A 19,792-nucleotide genomic window follows, 5' to 3' on the forward strand; every position below is an offset into this window, starting at 1 on the left:
TTTGTGTCTGATGGGAGCCCTGTCTGCAGGAATGCTTGTCTTGGGATGACTCTCCTGAGCACTTGTAATTAGAAACAAAGAAATTAATACAGGCTTTGGTTTTCTGGGGCCAAATGTGGTTCCACTCCTGGCTCTGAACTTGCTCAGCTCCCTCCAGCCTTCGTGGCTCACCTGCTGCAGGTGCTTCTGTGCCTTGCTCTGCCCTGAGGGGCTGGGCACCATTTCTGGGCAGCTCTGGGGGTCCTGCACCCCATTGCTTGGTGAGCCCTGTCAGGAAAGGGGGGCAGCAGGGGCTCTGCCCCCAGGGACAAGGGGTGAGGTGAGAGGAAACGGCCTCAAGCTGCACCAGGGGATGTTCTTCAGGTTGGACATCAGGGAAAGCTCTTCTGGAAAGGGTTGTCAGGCACTGGAAGGGGCTGCCCAGGGAGGTGGTGGAGTCCCCACCCCTGCAGGTGTTCAGTGGATGTGGCACTTGAGCACCTGGGTTAGTGGTGGCCATGGTGGGGGTGTTGGTTGGCAGTCAAATTTGGGGATCTTAGAGGGCTTTTCCAACCTTTGTGATTCTGTGATTCCAGGATTTTTACTGTCCTGGCTCTTATTTGTAAGGATACACAAAGTCAAGGAGCTCCAAAACATGCTGTGGTTGCTTTGGCTGCTTCAGCATTTTTGATTTGAGCTTGTCTGTGTCTCTTGAGCCCTGCCCTGGGCAGTCCCTGGACTGTGCCATAGCTCCTGTTCATCCCTGCACTTCCCCTTTGAGAGAGGATCTTGAAAGAATAGCAGTCAAATCACTTGATTTTCTGGTTTACCCAAAAAACAGCTTTAATGGAATTGATTTTAGCCCATGAGACACCTGGAGAATTCCAGGGCTCTGTTGTGGCTGTGGCTTAGAGACATAAAACACAGCTCGTTGCTGTTCAGCAGAACAGGGACTTGGGCCAGGACTCCATGACTCATCAGTGATGCAAAATCAAAGCCAATTATGAAGATAATTGAGAAACAACCTGTTCTACTAAATAACCTCTAACACGAGGCTCTGACTCCTGATCCTTGTTCTGGCTCTGGGAGGGAACAGCCCCGTGGCTGCCCCAGGGCACCAGGAGTGAGGGCTGGAGAGCCAGGGAGGATGAGGAGGGCTGGAGAGCCAGGGAGGATGAGGAGGGCTGGGCTGCAGGATCCTTGCAGATCTCCTCCCAAACCCTGCTGGGAGAGGGGAACTCTGTGCCCTGCACAGCTCCTGGAAAGCACTTATTGTAAATGAGATAATTTAATCAATTACGTTTCCTAATGTACTAAACCAAATGTTTCATTTTCTGCTCCTGCACATCTTAAATTATCTTCAGGTGCTTTATGAAACTTAATCATAGTTAATAGAAACTTCATTACCATCAAATGTGCTTTCAATAAATGTTGTGTAACAGTGTCAGGAGGTGGAGTGAAAAATAGGCTGCAATTACCACAAACATGGATCCTGGAACTGAAATGGATAAAAAATGTGGTGTTTTGCCAGAGTCCCTCCTGCCTCTGGGCTGGGAGGATGCAGCTCATTAAATAGTAATTGGTTGGCTATAAATGTTTTCTTTTCTAGTTTGTTTGTTTTTCACTTTGTTCCCTTCTGGGAAAACATAAAAGCAGAAAGTTACCCCACTCCCCAAATTTCCCACAGTTTCCTTTTTCCCTTTGTTTCCAGTCTACCATGAAAGGAATTCTCTGTAAGAAAAGATAGAAAGATGAAGAGATCAAAATTACTTTCAGAGAAATATTAGCATCCTAAACCAAAAATCAAGTCTCTTTCTTAAGGAGTTGTGTTCCATGGGAAGAATTCAAGGACACCACATCCCTCTTGTTTTTCTCTTTTGACATAAAGCTATTTTAAAACCTTCTAAATCCTGAAAAGGAGATCCTTTGCCTCTGAACTCTCTTACTTTGGGGTTGTGGTGGCTTTTCCCCTTGCAATGGGACAGTTATGGGAGCACCTGAGTGACTCTTCCAGGAGTTTCATGAAACAGAGCAGTGACCTTTGTATTAAAGGGAAGGAAACTCAGAAAAAATAACTGTAAGAGTTTTAAATCATATAATTTATAGAATTATATAATATAAATACAGAATATTGATCAATCATATCATTTCTAGCATCAAATTCAAGTTCTGGGGACACTTAAGAACATTCAACAAAAAGAAAATTCTTCTCCAAACAATTTTGCTTCAACCTGTTCTGATTGTTTGGAATTCCACATTCCTGTTCTGCTCTTTAACTCGGAAACAGTTACAAAAGTGTGACCCTGAGATTGTCTGACTGATGCAGAAGCAGCAGCTGAGGAGCTGCAGTAGATTTGGGGTAAGGAATTGCAGCTGCAGGTGAGAGCCTGGAGTGTGTTTTGTAGTCTGGTTTGGAGGGCAGAGTGTTTTCCACCTGTTGCCATTCTGGTGGCAGGAGTTTTTACTGCCAGGTTATTTCTGGAGGGTTTTACTGCCAGGTTATTTCTGCATGTTCCACGCTGTGTAATTTATCATCCCAGGAAGGTAGAAGAGGTAATTCAAATTTTCAACACTTTTCTGTTTTAAAGTAATGATCAAAATGGAAGCTTTAAAGATGCTTTGTGGTGCAATAACCACAACTCATTCTGGCTCTGTGGAAAGGGAAGAACCCACTTGCTCTTGGGTTTCTCCTCCCACTGGAGATCCATCACATTCCTTCTATTGCCTTGTTCATTGTACTAATTGCCCACAAAAATTAAGTCAACAATACAGTTTTGTAATTAATTCCCTGTAACAACAAAGGAACTTGGGAATAGAAAATTGGAAGAAATAGCGATGTAATTAGTTTCTGTACTTGCCTTTCTGCACCTGATCCTGGAGAAAAAACTGAGCTAAACCAGTGTGGGATTGAGGTGTTGGGTTGGGATTTGGGCTGTCTTGGTTTGACCTGAGCTATTTCCAGTTTGCCCGTGTGACCCTGTGAGTTTGTTTTCACTTGTCCTCTCTGGCATCTCCCATCCTTAGTCCCATTTCCATTCTCAGCTCACATCTGACTCTCTGCAATTCCTAATTCAACCTAAAATGCCTAAAATAATCTTTACAACATTTTTCAAGGGAGAAATCTCATGGAAAAAATGGAAAAAAAAGGCTTCAGAAAAAAATCATCTTGTCTAGTGATGCCAAGGGGGTTTCTGATTTTTCATTTTTATAGATTTTAGGAACACAGTAACTGTAGCAAATGTAGTGTTCATATTTGTAACAGCTGAAGTTCATTGTTTATATATCCCAACCCCTACCACAGATTAGTAGCTCAAATTCTTTTAGCTATTTAGGCTCTATTCAAGGTACAAGAGCTGAAGACTATCAGAAAGACCTGCAGAACAAGACCAAACATAAGCCAACAACCCTGAGTCTAAGAACACTGGAAAAACTCCAAAGCCCAAGGAAGAAGAGCTGATGAAGAACAGGGGGTCCCAGTGACCCCAGCCCCAAAATCCTGGGGGATGGCACAGGGGTGGGACTGGGGCTGGACTGAGAGATGTGTAAACTGGAGATTGGGTGGGCAATATTATAAAAACCGTGGAAATCAGTGTTCTAGGAAGAAGGGGGCAGCACAAAGATGTCATCATGTATTCCTAAAAGCCCCAAGCCTGGCCATTGAAGAATGTACCTTTTTATCTTATCCTGCATTAACTTGGCTCGAAGTCCTGGTTTTGGGGGTACTCACAGCAACACCAGTAATTAATTTAGTCAAGCCATGTGGTAATTGAATCATTCTGAGAAGTTGGATCAGAGCTACTTCCAACTTTATTAATGTGGCTCCCTGTGCTGACCTGCCATGGAAGGGGGATTTCTTCTCAAAGCTGCTATTTGCATGCCAATGTTGTGGCCCCCTTTGCTGTCCCCACAGACCTGGAGACCCCCAGTGAGATCGCGCTGTACTCGGGGCTGGGGGCCGCGGTGCTCGCCGTGGCCGTGCTGGTGCTCGGCGTGACGCTCTACAGGCGCAGTCAGAGTGAGTACGGCGTGGATGTCATTGATTCCTCTGCACTCACAGGAGGCTTCCAGACATTTAATTTTAAAACAGTCAGACAAGGTTAGTGCTGTGCTTTTGTTTCCTTCTCCCCAGAGCTCCCTCTGCAAACTCACTGAGGCTGGGGAGGGTGTTCTGGCTGTAGGGACAGGACCTGGGGCTTGGAACTGTCTGTGCCACTGGTCCATCCTGGCAGCTTGGACAAACACAGAATCCTTCCTGACCACGCGGAATCCATCCTGACCACACAGAATCCTTTCTGACCACACAGAATCCTTCCTGACCACACAGACTCCATCCTGACCACACAGACTCCATCCTGACCACGCAGAATCCTCCCTGACCACACAGAATCCATCCTGACCACACAGAATCCTCCCTGACCACACAGAATCCTCCCTGACCACACAGACTCCATCCTGACCACACAGACTCCATCCTGACCACACAGAATCCATCCTGACCACGCAGAATCCTCCCTGACCACACAGAATCCATCCTGACCACACAGAATTGTTATGGGTTCACCTAGTCTCAAACCAAGACAGAATCCATCCTGACCACACAGACTTCTTCCTGACCTCACGGAATCCTTCCTGACCACACAGAATCCTCCCTGACCACACAGAATCCATCCTGACCACGCAGAATCCTCCCTGACCACACGAAATCCTTCCTGACCACACAGACTCCTTCCTGACCACACGGAATCCATCCTGACCACGTGGAATCCATCCTGACCACACGGAATCTTTCCTGACCACACGGACTCCTTCCTGACCACACAGAATCCTTCCTGACCACACGGAATCCATCCTGACCACACAGAATCCTTCCTGACCACACAGAATCCTTCCTGACCACACAGAATCCATCCTGACCACACAGAATCCTCCCTGACCACACAGAATCCATCCTGACCACACAGAATCCATCCTGACCACACAGAATCCTTCCTGACCACACAGAATCCTCCCTGACCACACAGAATCCATCCTGACCACACAGAATCCATCCTGACCACACAGAATCCATCCTGACCACGCAGAATCCTCCCTGCCCACACAGAATCCATCCTGACCACGCAGAATCCATCCTGACCACACAGAATCCTCCCTGACCACACAGAATCCATCCTGACCACACAGAATCCTCCCTGACCACACAGAATCCATCCTGACCACACAGAATCCTCCCTGACCACACAGAATCCATCCTGACCACGCAGAATCCATCCTAACCACACGGAATCCTCCCTGACCACACGGAATCCTCCCTGACCACACAGAATCCATCCTGACCACACAGAATCCATCCTGACCACGCAGAATCCTTCCTGACCACGCAGAATCCATCCTAACCACACGGAATCCTTCCTGACCACACGGAATCCTCCCTGACCACACAGAATCCATCCTGACCACGCAGAATCCTTCCTGACCACACAGAATCCTCCCTGACCACACAGACTTCTTCCTGACCACACGGACTCCTTCCTGACCACACAGACTCCTTCCTGACCACACAGAATCCTCCCTGACCACACAGAATCCTCCCTGACCACACAGAATCCTCCCTGACCACACAGAATCCTCCCTGACCACACAGAATCCTCCCTGACCACGCGAAATCCATCCTGACCACTCAGACTCCTTCCTGACCACACAGAATCCTTCCTGACCACACAGAATCCTTCCTGACCACACAGAATCCATCCTGACCACACAGAATCCATCCTGACCACACAGAATCCATCCTGTCCACACAGAATCCATCCTGACCACACAGAATCCATCCTGACCACACGGAATCTTTCCTGACCACACGGAATCCTTCCTGACCACACGGAATCCATCCTGACCACGCAGACTCCTTCCTGACCACACAGAATCCTCCCTGACCACACAGACTCCTTCCTGACCACACAGAATCCTTCCTGACCACACAGAATCCATCCTGACCACACAGAATCCATCCTGACCACACAGAATCCTTCCTGACCACACAGAATCCATCCTGACCACACAGAATCCATCCTGACCACACAGAATCCTCCCTGACCACACAGAATCCATCCTGACCACACAGAATCCTCCCTGACCGCACAGAATCCTTCCTGACCACACAGAATCCTCCCTGACGACACGGAATCCATCCTGACCACACGGAATCCTCCCTGACCACACAGAATCCATCCTGACCACACAGAATTCTCCCTGACCACACAGAATCCATCCTGACCACACAGAATCCTTCCTGACCCCACTCCAGATGCTTCATAAATACTGTCCCCAGCTCCTACACTGATGTTTGGGACTTAGAAAATGCCCAAACTAAAGCAAAGCAACCAAATGAGATCAAACCCAGGCAGCAGATCTGTAGTTTCTTCCTATTCAGCTCCAGATCTTTTCTCTACTCCAATAAAAGTGATTAGGTTGCTGTAACACACAAACATCCACACTGAGGCCTGTGGGAAATAAATGTGTGTAAAAAACTGCCCAAAAAGCCCTAAAAACTCACCAGTTCAATAAAATACGGGCAAAACACTCAGTAAAAGCAGCGTTTGTGTTGCCTGCAGTGTTATTTCCTTTGGACAGAGAGGTGGGGAGGGATGGAAATGGTGATGAAAACAGAATGTTTCCTGATTCTGCACTGCCTTTCCCCCCCAGCTCAGGCTGTCTGTGGGTGGGTGGTGTGTTGGTGGTGTGTGAAAGCAGCCTCAGGTCTCAGTTCTCTCTGCAGAAAAGGGAAATATGCTCAGAGTTTGTTTGGGGGGTTTTATGTTGTTGTTTCTACAGTTTCTTTGTGCCGTGGGAGACTTTCCTCACCAAGCAGAAACTGGGAGAAGGGCTGGGTAGACAAGGATGTTTGAAGGAGGTTCAGTCATTCATTGCTAAATCCAGACTTTAATTAGAGTTGTGTAATTTTCAATGACTCTCACACTGTGATTTTTTTCCTTTGTGGCTCAGTTTAAATCTTGTTTTGAGCCTGGAGAATTGTTCATTTGACCTAATGTTTAAAACCATTAGTTCTGGATGCTCTGGAAATACCTGAGTAAACAGATTTCTTAACTTATTAGTTCAGTTTCAGTAACTTCGGGCTCTCTATCTGTGGGTTTGTTAAGTAACAGTATTTGTAAATAATTAAGCAGAAAAAAAAGACCAGTTCTCTGTTTAGTTTGGTGAGAAAAGAGAGCACAGTCCTGACCTACAGACAACAGATTAGTGTGATCCAAATTTTACTCTTTGCAGAAATGTATCTATCATGTTGGCAAACCATCCTGCAGTCCTTCAAGGGATCAGATTCTCAAGGGTGCTTCATAGATAATTTCCAGAAAATTAATTATTTTAGAAAATTTGGATTTACAATAACTCACCAACTGACCAAAAAAGGACCAAACCACCTAAAGGTTTCAGGCCCTAAATCCACCCATTCTCTTTTTTTTCCCAAGTGTTTTCTGAGCTAAAAGGCCCCTAAATGAGTAACTGTTGTATTTTCCCCCATATTACTCTTGTCCCACTTGCTTTTCAGCCCAGTTTCCCTCAGGCAGGAAGTTCCCATTTTGTGTAAGCTCCTAGAAAAGGTCTGCAGGAAGCTGTGGCTTCACCCAGGGGGGTTTAATGTAAGGAAAAAAAATGAGAAATAAAAAAGGCAAACACACAAACTTGAATCCAAGACAAAAGGAAGCTCCTTCTTGGATTCCTGCCCTCTGGAGCTGCAGAAAACACGGTGATGTTGGATCTGTTGCACCATTTCATCTGTTCTGGGGTGTGATTTTGAGCTCTGAGAGGGTGAGGAAAGAGGAGCAGGTCATGCAGGAGGTGGGGAGGGCTCAGAAGGGAGTTCCTGGCTAACATTTCCAGCAGTAACGAGCTCCCTGCTCTGCCCCTGGCACAGGTAACTCCCTGCTCCTCAACCCCTCCATGCAGCCCGACCTGACCGTGAGCAGGACCTACAGTGGCCCCATCTGCCTGCAGGACCCCATGGACAAGGAGCTCATGACGGAGTCATCGCTGTTCAACCCACTGTCCGACATCAAGGTCAAGGTCCAGAGCTCCTTCATGGTGTCCCTGGGGGTGACAGAGAGGGCAGAGTACCACGGGAAGGCTCACCCTGGCACCTTCCCCCACGGGAACCACAGGGCATTCGGTACAATCCAGGCCAGGAACAAGGCCATGTACATCCAGAACTTGGCCTCCATTTCCACCACGAGCGAGCTGAAGACAACGGCCCTTTTCGGGCACCTGGGGGGCCGTCTGGTAGTGCCAAACACAGGTGGGTGGATCCTTCCTCATTAAAAAGCACATAAAAGAATTGCAGATGAGTTTGCCTGGTGTAGTGTTTTATAACTAAATTTAAAAAAAGGCAAGAGAAGAAGAAGTAGGGGCTCCCTTAATGCAAATTTTGGGAAGTAGGGCATGTTGCCCACACAGGAGATGAGTGATCAGAAGAAAGCCTGGGATGAGGAGGAAAGAGGCATTATGCCTATGTGAACTGTTTTAAATTACTGCCTCTCTTGATGTCTTCAGCATGAAAGTCATACTAATCAAAGCTGTTGCTTACTTGGATCCTGATCCAAGGGAAGGGCTCCCTGGGAAGGGGGTCGATATCGGAGCAGTTCTTATCTAAAGGGGTCACATTCAAAGCTGCTTCTCCACATCCCACTGCCAGGCTGTGTTCTGAGCCTGGGCTCAGCAGCAGAGGAGGAACAGCCACCCCTGCAGAACAGCTCCCACTCCCCACAGAGCCCTGGGGTGGCTTCCAGGACCAGCCCCTGCTGCCTTTCTGCTCTTCTCTTCTTTCAGCACAAAAGCTCCCCAGGTTTCCACAGTGGGGCTGCACTTGGGGCTGGGCTGTGCACTGAGGTGCTCAGTTTGCACTGTTTGAGGAGTAGAGTTTGGTTTGTGACTTCAGAGTTTTGTGAAATGTATTTTAGATTGACAAACTTGTTTGTGAAAGCAGCTGAAACCATCCAGCAGCAGATTAGACTCAAGTAAAGGATGCTGAGATCCCAGAGCTGCAGTGTGTGGTACCAATCACTGGGTGGGCACAGTGCTGGGTAACAGCCCTGGTGTTGGGCATTTCCTTTCTCAAAAAGACAAATGTAGCAGAAAAAGCCATACCCCCCTTGTCAGCTCAGAGATTGTCATCACCTTTCAAACTCTCATGAACTTTATCCACTCTAAATTTCACTGTTTTCATTTCAGGCTTTTCTCTTGCTCTCTGGCTGAACTGAATAATTTAGAGCTTTACCCCTCATGTTTCATAAAATTGGCACTTTAAAGGTTACCATAAGAAATGTGGTTTGTATTTAGAGAAGATTGATAACAATCTACAATCCAGGGATTCACTATTAGTGCACAATCATGCACAACACATGGAGTGCTTTAATTTCTTCACAGATTGTTTTTATGCTCAGGAATGAACATTACAGAGGCACCAAGTCAGTTAAGGCATAAATTAAGAATTCCCTCACACAGTATATTTAGCTCCTTTATATAATGATAGTCCTATCAATTAGATTATTTAAATATGTATTTAGTCCACTTGTAATTTATGTAATTCTGTCTTTATGTAAGACCATCTTTGCTAACCACTTGTAAATTACAGTGTGATCAGATCACTGCTTTGCTGAGGTTCTGCACTGAGTGAAAGTAAAACACCTCCTTCCTCTCTGGAGGGTTTGATCCAGCAGTTCAACCTCAGTGAGAGCCAGTGCAAAGCTTCCTGTTAACTTCTGATTTATCCTGGTAGAGTAAAAGGATGATGGTATCACTTGGATTCATGAGTTTTTATGTGTAGGAACCAAAGGGTGGTTGCTGTGCAGGTTCAGGCTTGGAGAGGTGCTCTTTGCATCAGGAGATTCCTTGTGATCCTGGAATTATCAGACTTGATTTCAGAGTTGCAAAAGGGACAGAGATCTTTCAAAAGGCTTTTTGGGAAAAGATGTATTTTCCTTTAATGGAAAAATAGTGTCTTTATTTCCTTTAATAATGTATTTTCCTTTCATCTGATGATGTTGCAGTCAAAAGTTCTGTTTCTGAGGAACGTTCCTCTCTTGGCCTTTGTAGTGTCCATCAGAGCCCAGGGGTGTGTGCACCATTCTTTGTGTGTGTGCACCATTCTTTGTGTGTGTGCACTGTCCTTTATGTCCTGTGCCTTTCCCAAAGGGAACTTCTGCCTTTGCTCTTTTGTAGGAGTCAGTTTGTTGATCCCACATGGAGCTATTCCTGAAGAGAGTTCATGGGAAATCTACCTTGCCATCACTCAGAAGGAGTCCAGGTGAGCAGCACAAGCACACACAGACCCAGGATCTGTGGAGCTGCCTCATTTTGTGCCTTTCTGTCAATGCTGAGGGAATGGGAGGGGCAGGAGCCACTCCTTGTTGCCACTCCTTGGTGTGACCCTGCTGAGCATTCCTGGACCTCTCTAAGGGACAGCAAACATGATCTTTGGGAGACACTTCAGTGAAATCCTGTGGAATTCTTGCAGACCTGCCAAAGGCTGGGGTGGCTCGAGGAGATCATGTGCCCTGTGCTGCCCTCTGCTCCCAGGCAGTCCAGGGATTCAGGGAATGGGCTGCAGCACAGGCTGTGGTTGGCATTTTTACAGGCTCAGCATCCTGCAGACACTCAGAAGCATCGAGGCTTCTGCAGCATTTCTGACTGTGGCACTTGAAAAAGGAAAAACAGATTTGGCCTCTTTTTTCCGTGTGTTGTGTCTCTCTTTTTCCTCTCCAGTCTCCATCTCACCAACACTTGTGCACAGTCTTTAGCAAGGGGTGTCACAGAAGCTGTTGGAATGATTCAGCTCTTTCTTTTGCAAGAGTGGCATTTGTAGCTGCATTTTCTGAGCACCAGCTGTTACAGCTCCACTGAAGGTTCCACCCCAGGTGATGGCAGAGCTGTGCAGAGTCAGTCTGGGTTTGGAAGCTGATTTAAGAGCAGGGCTACCCAGAAATGTGCAGCCACCAGAGCTGCAGTCACTGAGATGTGTCATCCAAGTCAGCTTGGGCTTTTCCCCTCATTTATACCTTTGTGTTATTATTTTATCTTCTTATTTATATCGTGGTTGAGGTTCTTTATTTTTATCTTGGTTGAGGTTTTTGCTCCTATTTTTATCCTGGAATCACCATTTGCTTTAATTTTTAAGAGGGAACTGCATGCCCAGTAATTTAGAAGCCAATAACTGGGCTCATACAACCCTGAGGAAGGATCACAGTGCTTAAAATACAACCAAACAACAACAAAACCAACAGGGCAAGATGTTTCAAGTGCTGGTTTTAGTGTTTGAGTCCCTTCCATTTTGGCACTGGGCCTGCACTGGTGTTTATTCTGAGAGATACAGAAAACAGATTGATGTGGGGCTGCTTTAAATTTAGGTTTGAATGAAAGAGCAGATTCCTGTCAGATACTTCAGCTCTGTAACTCAGCAAGCAGACAATGCAACCAAACATGGGTGATGAATTCAGATGGGATGAATCCCTGGACTTGTGCTGGTGGGATCCCCACTCACTGTCCTGGAGCCACATGCACAGATCCACTTTGAGGAGTTCTAAATTTAAGCAAAAGCTTGTCCCTGATGTCTGTGTAAGTTACTGAGCTTGTTCATCCTGCAGAATATAAATGGGTTTTCAAGCCAGGGAGATCACACTCAATCTGGAAGAATTTATGAGCCTGTGTTTCTTAAACCATAATTTGTTTTATCTCCGTTACTGTGAAAATATTGTTGATGTCAGTCTTCGAAGGCAGAGCGTGATGGGAACGGGCCCAGCTGGTGCATGAGGCTGGCACAGAGCAATTGGAGTGTTGTCTTTGGGTTAAGCAAATTGAAATGTTATTTTAAATGCTGGAACCCTGAACTGACCAGTTAGATGGGGTCTGATGGTTTTGTTCCATCTCCAGCTACTGCTCCCCCATGAAAATGAGCACAGGAATTGTCTTGCTCATATTTTTCTGCACCAGAGGAGTGAGGTGCTTAGATCTTGACTAAAGCATTATAAAATTAGCAGTTCAAGTAGATTTTCACTGCTGACAGACATTCCTGTCTTCCCTCCCCACCCCCAGCCTGCAGCCAGAGGGCTCAGATGTCCTGCTGGGGCCGGAGGTGACGTGTGGCCCCTCGGAGGTGACCGTGAGCACCCCCTTCGCCCTGACCATCCCACACTGTGCTGATGCCAACCCCGAGCACTGGAACATCCACCTGAAGAAAAGGACACAGCAGGGGAAGTGGGAGGTAAGGCCAGACCCACTCCCAGGGTGGTACTAATGCTGGAAACACAATTAACTCTTGGTCATGCAGGCACAGCTCAAAGATTTTGGCAGTGACAGACACAGACACAATTAAGAAAGAAATAATTAAAAAAAACCCCCAGCACTCTGCCTTCCACTCTCCTTTTGGGAGAAGCAGCAAAATGTTTTCAACTGTTTTTACCAAGACATGCAAAACAGGGTGAACTTTATGGTCTGCCCCCCTGTGACAGGAGAAATAGTCAATTTTCTCAGATTTATTTGGAAAAACATTGTTTTGATTGATTGCAGCTCCCAAAGAGACTCATGTTAGAATAGAATGTCATGTCCTTGCAAGAATTTATCATGACATAGAGAAAGTTATGGAAGTGCTTAAAATATACAAATTTAATTATTTTTAAAAGCAGAAGGATAGTCCCAATTTAAAAATCTTGTCCCTTTGCACCAGGTATTTAGTGACTGAGCTGTGCTCAGAACCTCTGAAGGATTTTAGTGCACATTAAACTATTGTGCTTTTGTAGTTGAACATCTATTTCCTAACCCTGCCTGCCTGGGGAAATTAAGCTTTGTGCATTTGTAACATAAGTATTTGATGATTTGAGTCTGTCCATCTACATTTTTAATGCCATGGGCCACCTTGGACTGGGCAGCAATCTCAAGTGTGTGGAAATTTCTGCAGCCCTCCTAGAGCAGGACCCAAAGTGTTACAGAAATGCCCAGGGGATGGAAAGGGCTGAACTCCCCCCTGGGAAGTGCTCCCTGTGGCTGTGAACAGCAGGGCCAGGAACCAGACACAAATCCATAGGCAATGGATTTATTGCACTGCTGCTGCTGGAACTATTTGGTTCATTGCATAATGAGGGGAAAAACTTAGGAGTTAAAACATTCATGGGTACAAAATCCAGTTGTGGATTCCATAAACCCCAGTCTGTCCTTTGCCTCCCCCAAACCACCACGTGGTTTGTCGCTCTCCTTTAAACCATTTCCAGGTCAGGATAGTCTTTCTGCTTTGAGACTTCCTTAGTTCTCTCCATCAGTGTGGGTTACAAACAGCCTGGGATCAGGGAGGGGATGACCCCGGAGTGCAGACCCCTAATCAGGGAGGGGGTGACCCCAGGGTGCAGACCCCTAATCAGGGAGGGGGTGACCCCAGGGTGCAGAGTCCTAATCAGGGAGGGGGTGACCCCAGAGGGCAGAGCCCTAATCAGGGAGGGGGTGACCCCAGAGTGCAGAGCCCTAATCAGGGAGGGGGTGACCCCGGAGTGCAAACCCCTAATCAGGGAGGGGGTGACCCCAGAGTGCAGAGCCCTAATCAGGGAGGGGGTGACCCTGGAGTGCAGACCCCTAATCAGGGAGGGGGTGACCCCGGAGTGCAAACCCCTAATCAGGGAGGGGGTGACCCCGGAGTGCAGAGCCCTAATCAGGGAGGGGGTGACCCTGGAGTGCAAACCCCTAATCAGGGAGGGGGTGACCCCGGAGTGCAGAGCCCTAATCAGGGAGGGGGTGACCCCAGAGTGCAGACCCCTAATCAGGGAGGGGGTGACCCCAGAGTGCAGAGCCCTAATCAGGGAGGGGGTGACCCCAGAGTGCAGAGCCCTCCTCTGGTGGGGCTGCAATGCAGGACTGAGCCCCAAAGGCAAAGGATTGGAAGGGGAGATTTTTGATGAAGGCAAAGTAACTGTAGTGGATGTTCTGAAGGGAAGTCAATCCCAGCTATTGTTCAAGGTTTGCTTATTGACTTTAATCTTCAAGGTAATTTTTTTTAACCTGACATTGGGGGAAAAATTAGCTAGAAAGTCAAGAGCACTTGAAAAAAATGCTAAAATTGCTTACGCATCATCATTATTATTGTATGCTGTACACATTGAGTCCTGCACAATGTATTGCCATAAATCCTCCTGCTGGCTCAGGGCTAAATTGGGAATATTTACTCATATAAGTAGTCTACCTGCTCCCCTTCCCTGAGTGTGCAGCCTGGTTCTCAGAAGCACTTTGCATTCCAGTTGAATAAAAATAAGTAATGCAATGACTCCTTTTGTCAAGGCCTATTGATTTGACTTTATTTTATTTTTTTTAAACCTGAATTTCATTTTGCAGGAAGTGATGTCTGTGGAAGAGGAAACTACTTCTTGCTACTGCCTGTTGGATCCTTATGCCTGTCACATTCTCTTAAACAGCTTTGGAACTTATGCTCTAATTGGGGAACCCATCTCTGACTGTGCCGTTCGACAGCTGAAAGTCGCCGTTTTTGGCTGCCTGTCTTGCAATTCTCTGGATTACAATCTGAGAGTTTATTGTATGGATAACACCCCTTGTGCATTCCAGGTAAATGCTTTCACTTTGCTCATTTGGGTTTGTTTATTTTCCCATAGAATATGAACATCCCTTTATTCCTGGGCAACACCAATAGCCCAGAACTCCACCAGAAGTGAGAATATTGGATTTTTTTCAAGCACGACTTGCAAGAAATCCATAATTTCTCTGCTGTGTTGTTTCATGTGTGGATTTACAGTGAGAGCTCGAGGGCAGCCAGACATTGTTGTGATTCTTTGCCAGGAAGATGAAAAAAGAGAATCCCAAAGCCCTGGTTGACCAGCAGAAATCCAGGGCTGGTGGGCAGAGAAGGTTGGGTTGGGCTCGAGCCCTGGGGGCAGCTGGAGCTGAGGCTGCTCCCCCAGGAAATGTAAGGCAGTCCCAGCTGATGGAGAGTCTTCATCACACCCTGAGCCATCAGTAGGACAGGATCTCCTCTCCTGGTTACAACAGGAGCAAGAAGAAAGAGATCATCTTACCATTTTCTTAAATAAAAATTAAATCATTGTGCATTTCCCTTTAAAAAGAAAAAAACACAAATCAATCCCCAAGTGGCAATGGAAACGAGGAGGATTTTTCTAATGGTGGTTCAGAACAAAACAATGAAATTCCGTGGCTTTTGCAGCCTTAGTAAACTCAGAAGTTTTAACAAAATGGTTTTCTTTGGGGAACTGAAATGAAGACAGTTGTGACATGAATTTTTCCCTCCCTTGCTCATCATACAGAAAGGAAACATGACTCTCACTGATGTCTCTGTGCTTCTAATAAAAGCAAAGCCACCAAAAGGATTGTTAAAGACTTACAATAGCTTTGTAATTATACTCTTTATAACACTTCCACAATTAGTGGGTACCAGTATCTTCCTGATGAGTCTGTAGAAAATTATTAGAAGAATAATTACCAGTTTTCTGCATTCACAGAAATGAGAACAGGGTATTTGTAGATTGTGAGACAACTGTGTATTTATGGAATGATACAGCCATTAAAACATGTAAATATTACTGGTGAACATGGAGAATACAGAATTTTGGGGATAAAGGATCAGAGTTTGGGTTGCCAAGTTCTGTTTGACAGTCAGTCCTTTACAGTGCAGACCTACAGGAGATACAAAGGTCTTTCATTCTTGACTTTGCCCCTCTGAGAAAACTCACCTTGGTTTTCCAACAGCTGCTTTTCTGCAGCTCTGAGGTGGGAAACTCTTGGCTCTCAAAATTTGAGAGACCCAAATCCTTTGTGTTTTGTGTTTTCTGCAACCCTGATGGCACGTGAGGATTTATGGCCCATGTGCATCATTAAAGGCAGAGCAGGATTTACAGAACCACAGTACATTAAAAAAAAAAAAAATCCAACATATTCAAGGAATATTGAAAATAATTATGAAACAAGCTACTCTTGTTGTGGTTGGAAATCCAAAACTAAACTCTCCATTCTAATTCCTTCCTTCATATAAACCCAACCACCAGGAGTTAAAACAACCTGAACTCCTGTAAAAATTGGTCTCTAATAGAAATCCATTAGCAGAGTTTCAGGGAGCTCGAGCAGGCATCGAGTTTTCAGAAGGTCACAATCATTCCAGGAGCTCTTCTAACAATAACTTTGGCACTGACAAGCACTAAATCCCTTCAGTGTACACAGATTTTATATAATTTATGTGGCTAAAAAAGGTAATTTGGAAAGACTCCTTGCCAGCTGATTTTTAAAGACTTGTGCAACCTTTCCTTCCTCACTGGTGTTTTTACTGTCACAGCTCAGGAATAAACATCACTTAAGTACAGGCAGGGGTGATTTTTTTTACTATTATGCTTTAAATTCACAGAATTACATAAAAAATTTAGCAGGGAACAGACCTCTAGAGGACTGTAGTACAAACTGCTGCTCAAGGGCTGCCCTTCAGACTGCTCAGGGTCTTGTCCAGTGACTCTGAAGACGCCCCAGAGAGGAGCAATGAGGCTGAATTATTTGACCTGCTGTGTTCACTCCCTGTGTGTGAGTGAGTGCCATGAAAAGCCCTGGGAGAGGTTTCTCAGCACTGGCTCCAGCTGTGCAGAGCAGCCCAGACCCTGCCCTGGCTCTCCATGTGCCTCCCAGTCCCCTGAGAGCCCCTACTGAGCTCTCCATCAGGGGTTTGAGGCACAACCTGCACCAGTTTCTCATTCAAAAGCTTCATGGGAACACCGAGGGCAGTTGTGCTGTTCAGAACACAAGAGGGGCTGAATTGTGATGCTGCCACAGTTAAACCAGTTCCCATTTTCCCTCTGGAGGGAAAAGCTTTGCCTGGAAAGGGCTGACATGGCCTTGGTCCCTCCCTGTGTAGGGTGAGGAACTGCTGGTGACCTTCTTTGCCCCAGAGATCCTGAGGGATTCAACCAAACAGCAACAGTCACACATGAGCAACTTCCAGGGGAAAGGAAAACTGGCTGGTTTTGAGCTGAAATCCCAAAGCACAAGGACAGTCCCTGCTGTGCTACAGTGCCCTGGGAGTTTGCTGCTCCAGCCCCGAGTTCCTGGGCTGCACTGGGGGAGTGGGATGTGGAGGGAGCCAGCACAAAATTCAGTGTCCCAGCCAGAAATTGTACAGCAATTGAGCTGACAGTGCCCAAACCCAGCCCTTTAACTGGAATGGGGACACATAAATACCAATCCCATCAGCTGGCCCATGGGGCAACACTCCCTGACATGCTGGGGGTGAACCAGATGCCTTGGGAAAGGTGAATTTTCTTTGGCTTTGGTTTCTGTTCCTAATACTGAAAAATTTCACTTCTCTGCCATTGCAGGAAGTGGTTTCGGATGAAAGACTCCAAGGAGGACAATTACTGGAGGAACCAAAACTGCTGCATTTTAAAGGAAATACCTGCAGTCTCCAGATCTCAGTCCTTGACATCCCTCCCTTCCTTTGGAGAATTAAACCATTTACTGCATGTCAGGTACTCAATTTTACCTGTTTCCCTTTGCACTGGTATGGGCAGAACCCAAATATTACAAAGGTTCCTTTTATTTTGGAAAGGTGTGGTTTAAATTTCTCGAGTGTGCTACAAAAATTTGTTGCCTTATGAGTTGGACAAACAGAGATCTCGGTTGTATATTTAAAATTGTCATTTTAGAAAAATGCTTGTACTTTCCCTCATTTCTATTACCTCCAACAGAAGGCCAATATTTCTTGTTGAATTTTATCATTCCTGAAGATGTTTCTGATAGCTGTTACTCCAATTTTGGTACAACTGTGTGGCTGAAAATGATATTTAAATGTAATCAGGAGTTCAAATCACAGCACGTAGATAGCGAGAATTAGAAGTGAAGAGCAGCAAATTATTTTCTCTGTACTCCATTAATTAAAGAGGCTGTTGAAAACCGGAAAGGGAAATTCAAAACAAAAGAAGGATTTCTAAGGATGTGGGTTCCTGGGAATCAGAAGTGATGTGCTGGCACATGGAGTGGGCTGCTCTTAAAATACAGAACTCAATTAGACTATATAATCTCCCTTTTCCCAGAAGCAGAGAGACAATTATCTATCATTCAGTATTTTGGCAAAAAACCTGTTTTAAATGTGTTGCCATGTTCTCCAAAACATGAGTGTAATGGGCTCTGAAACTTATAAACACAGATCCACAGCCAGATAAAGTCTTACCTCATTAAGAATATAGAGATAATTTATGCTGCAACTTAAGAAATGAAAGAAACTGAATCATTCTCATCTTCTTATGAAGAACAGCTTTGAAGTGTTTTGGTTTTTCTGCTCTTTTAACTGCATTTTAGAAGCCAAAGCAACCAATATTGGGATACCTCACTACTACAGCAAATACCTACCAAGGGCAGGATCAGCCCAAGCAGTAAAAATCATGGGAGTTTTCTCTAAATCCAACAAATTGAGTTCTGCCCCACACCACACTATGAACACAGCCCTAATTAATTTATTGTCTCTTGATCCCTTGTCCAAACCAGAATAAATGTGTGTAACAGACTGAAATTCAGCCTCAAACTGCTGCTTAGAGTCTGATCAGAGCAGGGACCCAGGGTTAAAAAAAAGCCTGTACAAAACCTCTGCTGCCAGACTGGGCTGACCCAGGGCTGTTTCTGAACCAAAGGAATATTTGCATTTCATAACTGAGTGTAGTTGGGATGACTTGGCCAGCTCAGAAATACAGTAATTGTCTCTAAGGGGAACTGCAGAACCCACACTGGCTTTGTGTTTCCCCTTCAGTGAAGTGTCTTGGTGACAGCTCTGGTTTGGTTCCAGCCTCTTTATGGATAAAAGACTCTATTTCTGCATGTGGAGTTCCTTGCAGTGCTCCCTCGGTTTGTCTCCCACGTCTGTGCAAGCAGCTGCTTGTGCTGCCTGTCAGGAAAACAGAGCCTGGGCCACCACTTTGGTCCACCAGTGAAACCATTATGGGGTGGTGGGATGAGGAGAGATTTATGTTAATGATTTCTCAGATCAGTAACGATGCTGCTTGGAGGGATGAATAAATCATCATGTAAAACTGGCTGCAAGGCAGTTAATGGCAGGTGGTCCCAGAATTCCTCCAGACTCTGCGGAGTGTTTGTTTGTCCTGGCCATGCTGCAGGAGCAGCTGCCGAGTGCTTGGCTCCCTTCCCACCACGCTCCCAAGGAACTGGGGGAACCCTTGGAAGCTGGGTGGGTGTCTGGGCAGGAGGGGCACTGAGCAGCATGTTAAGAGGCTGGGCTGGCATCTTTGGGGTCTAAAAGCAGGTGTGTTCCTCCCATCTCGTGTTCCTCGGAGGATCCGGGGTCTGTCTGGAGCTGTGAGATCATTTCCATTCCCTCTCTCTGCTGAGAACTTAATTATAAAGGCAGAATGAAACTGAAAGCATTTCTGGAATACGTGAACCACTCATCCTTCACCACACGTTGTCCCTCTGTGTGGTTTCATCTGATTCTTTTCAGCCCAGTGATTCCTCCACTCAGGATGAAAGCAGAGATGATTACCCTGAAAAAATCTAATTATGGTTGCTCCACTCTAATGTTTTGCTTCTGTTTTCTTTATCACTGTCAGTATCTTGCTCCTGTTCCCAGCTCAGGGTCCAACCTGGGGCTGGAGACAGACTGGTCTGGGGTGGCTCAGATGGAGAAGGGAAGGCTGACAGAGCAAGGGCTGTTCTTGATTTTGGAAGCTCCTTTTTTTTGGATTCTGTAGTACAAGGGGATGGCAAGGAGGCACAGAGCAGAGTAAGAGTTCTGATATTGGCAAGGAGGAAGCAA

The 19,792-nt window shown here is 46.0% G+C and overlaps 1 protein-coding gene across 4 annotated transcripts in view; it reads left to right on the top strand.

The window, feature by feature from the left end:
• The window catches only part of UNC5D (unc-5 netrin receptor D), a 111,945-nt gene that overhangs the window by 82,797 nt on the left and 9,356 nt on the right, over positions 1 to 19,792 (top strand). For 2 of the 4 annotated variants that reach the window (XM_071579093.1, XM_071579094.1), the window contains 6 exons: positions 3,890 to 4,075; positions 7,910 to 8,287; positions 10,210 to 10,294; positions 12,079 to 12,247; positions 14,359 to 14,586; positions 17,349 to 17,498. In XM_071579093.1, the coding sequence (XP_071435194.1) occupies positions 3,890 to 4,075; positions 7,910 to 8,287; positions 10,210 to 10,294; positions 12,079 to 12,247; positions 14,359 to 14,586; positions 17,349 to 17,498 (1,196 nt within the window). The remainder of the gene's footprint in view (positions 1 to 3,889; positions 4,076 to 7,909; positions 8,288 to 10,209; positions 10,295 to 12,078; positions 12,248 to 14,358; positions 14,587 to 17,348; positions 17,499 to 19,792) is intronic. The other 2 variants (XM_071579097.1, XM_071579098.1) reach the window with 1 other exon arrangement.

The sequence above is a fragment of the Pithys albifrons genome, chromosome 29 (assembly GCF_047495875.1).
Source record: "Pithys albifrons albifrons isolate INPA30051 chromosome 29, PitAlb_v1, whole genome shotgun sequence".
In the NCBI taxonomy this organism is placed as follows: domain Eukaryota; kingdom Metazoa; phylum Chordata; class Aves; order Passeriformes; family Thamnophilidae; genus Pithys; species Pithys albifrons.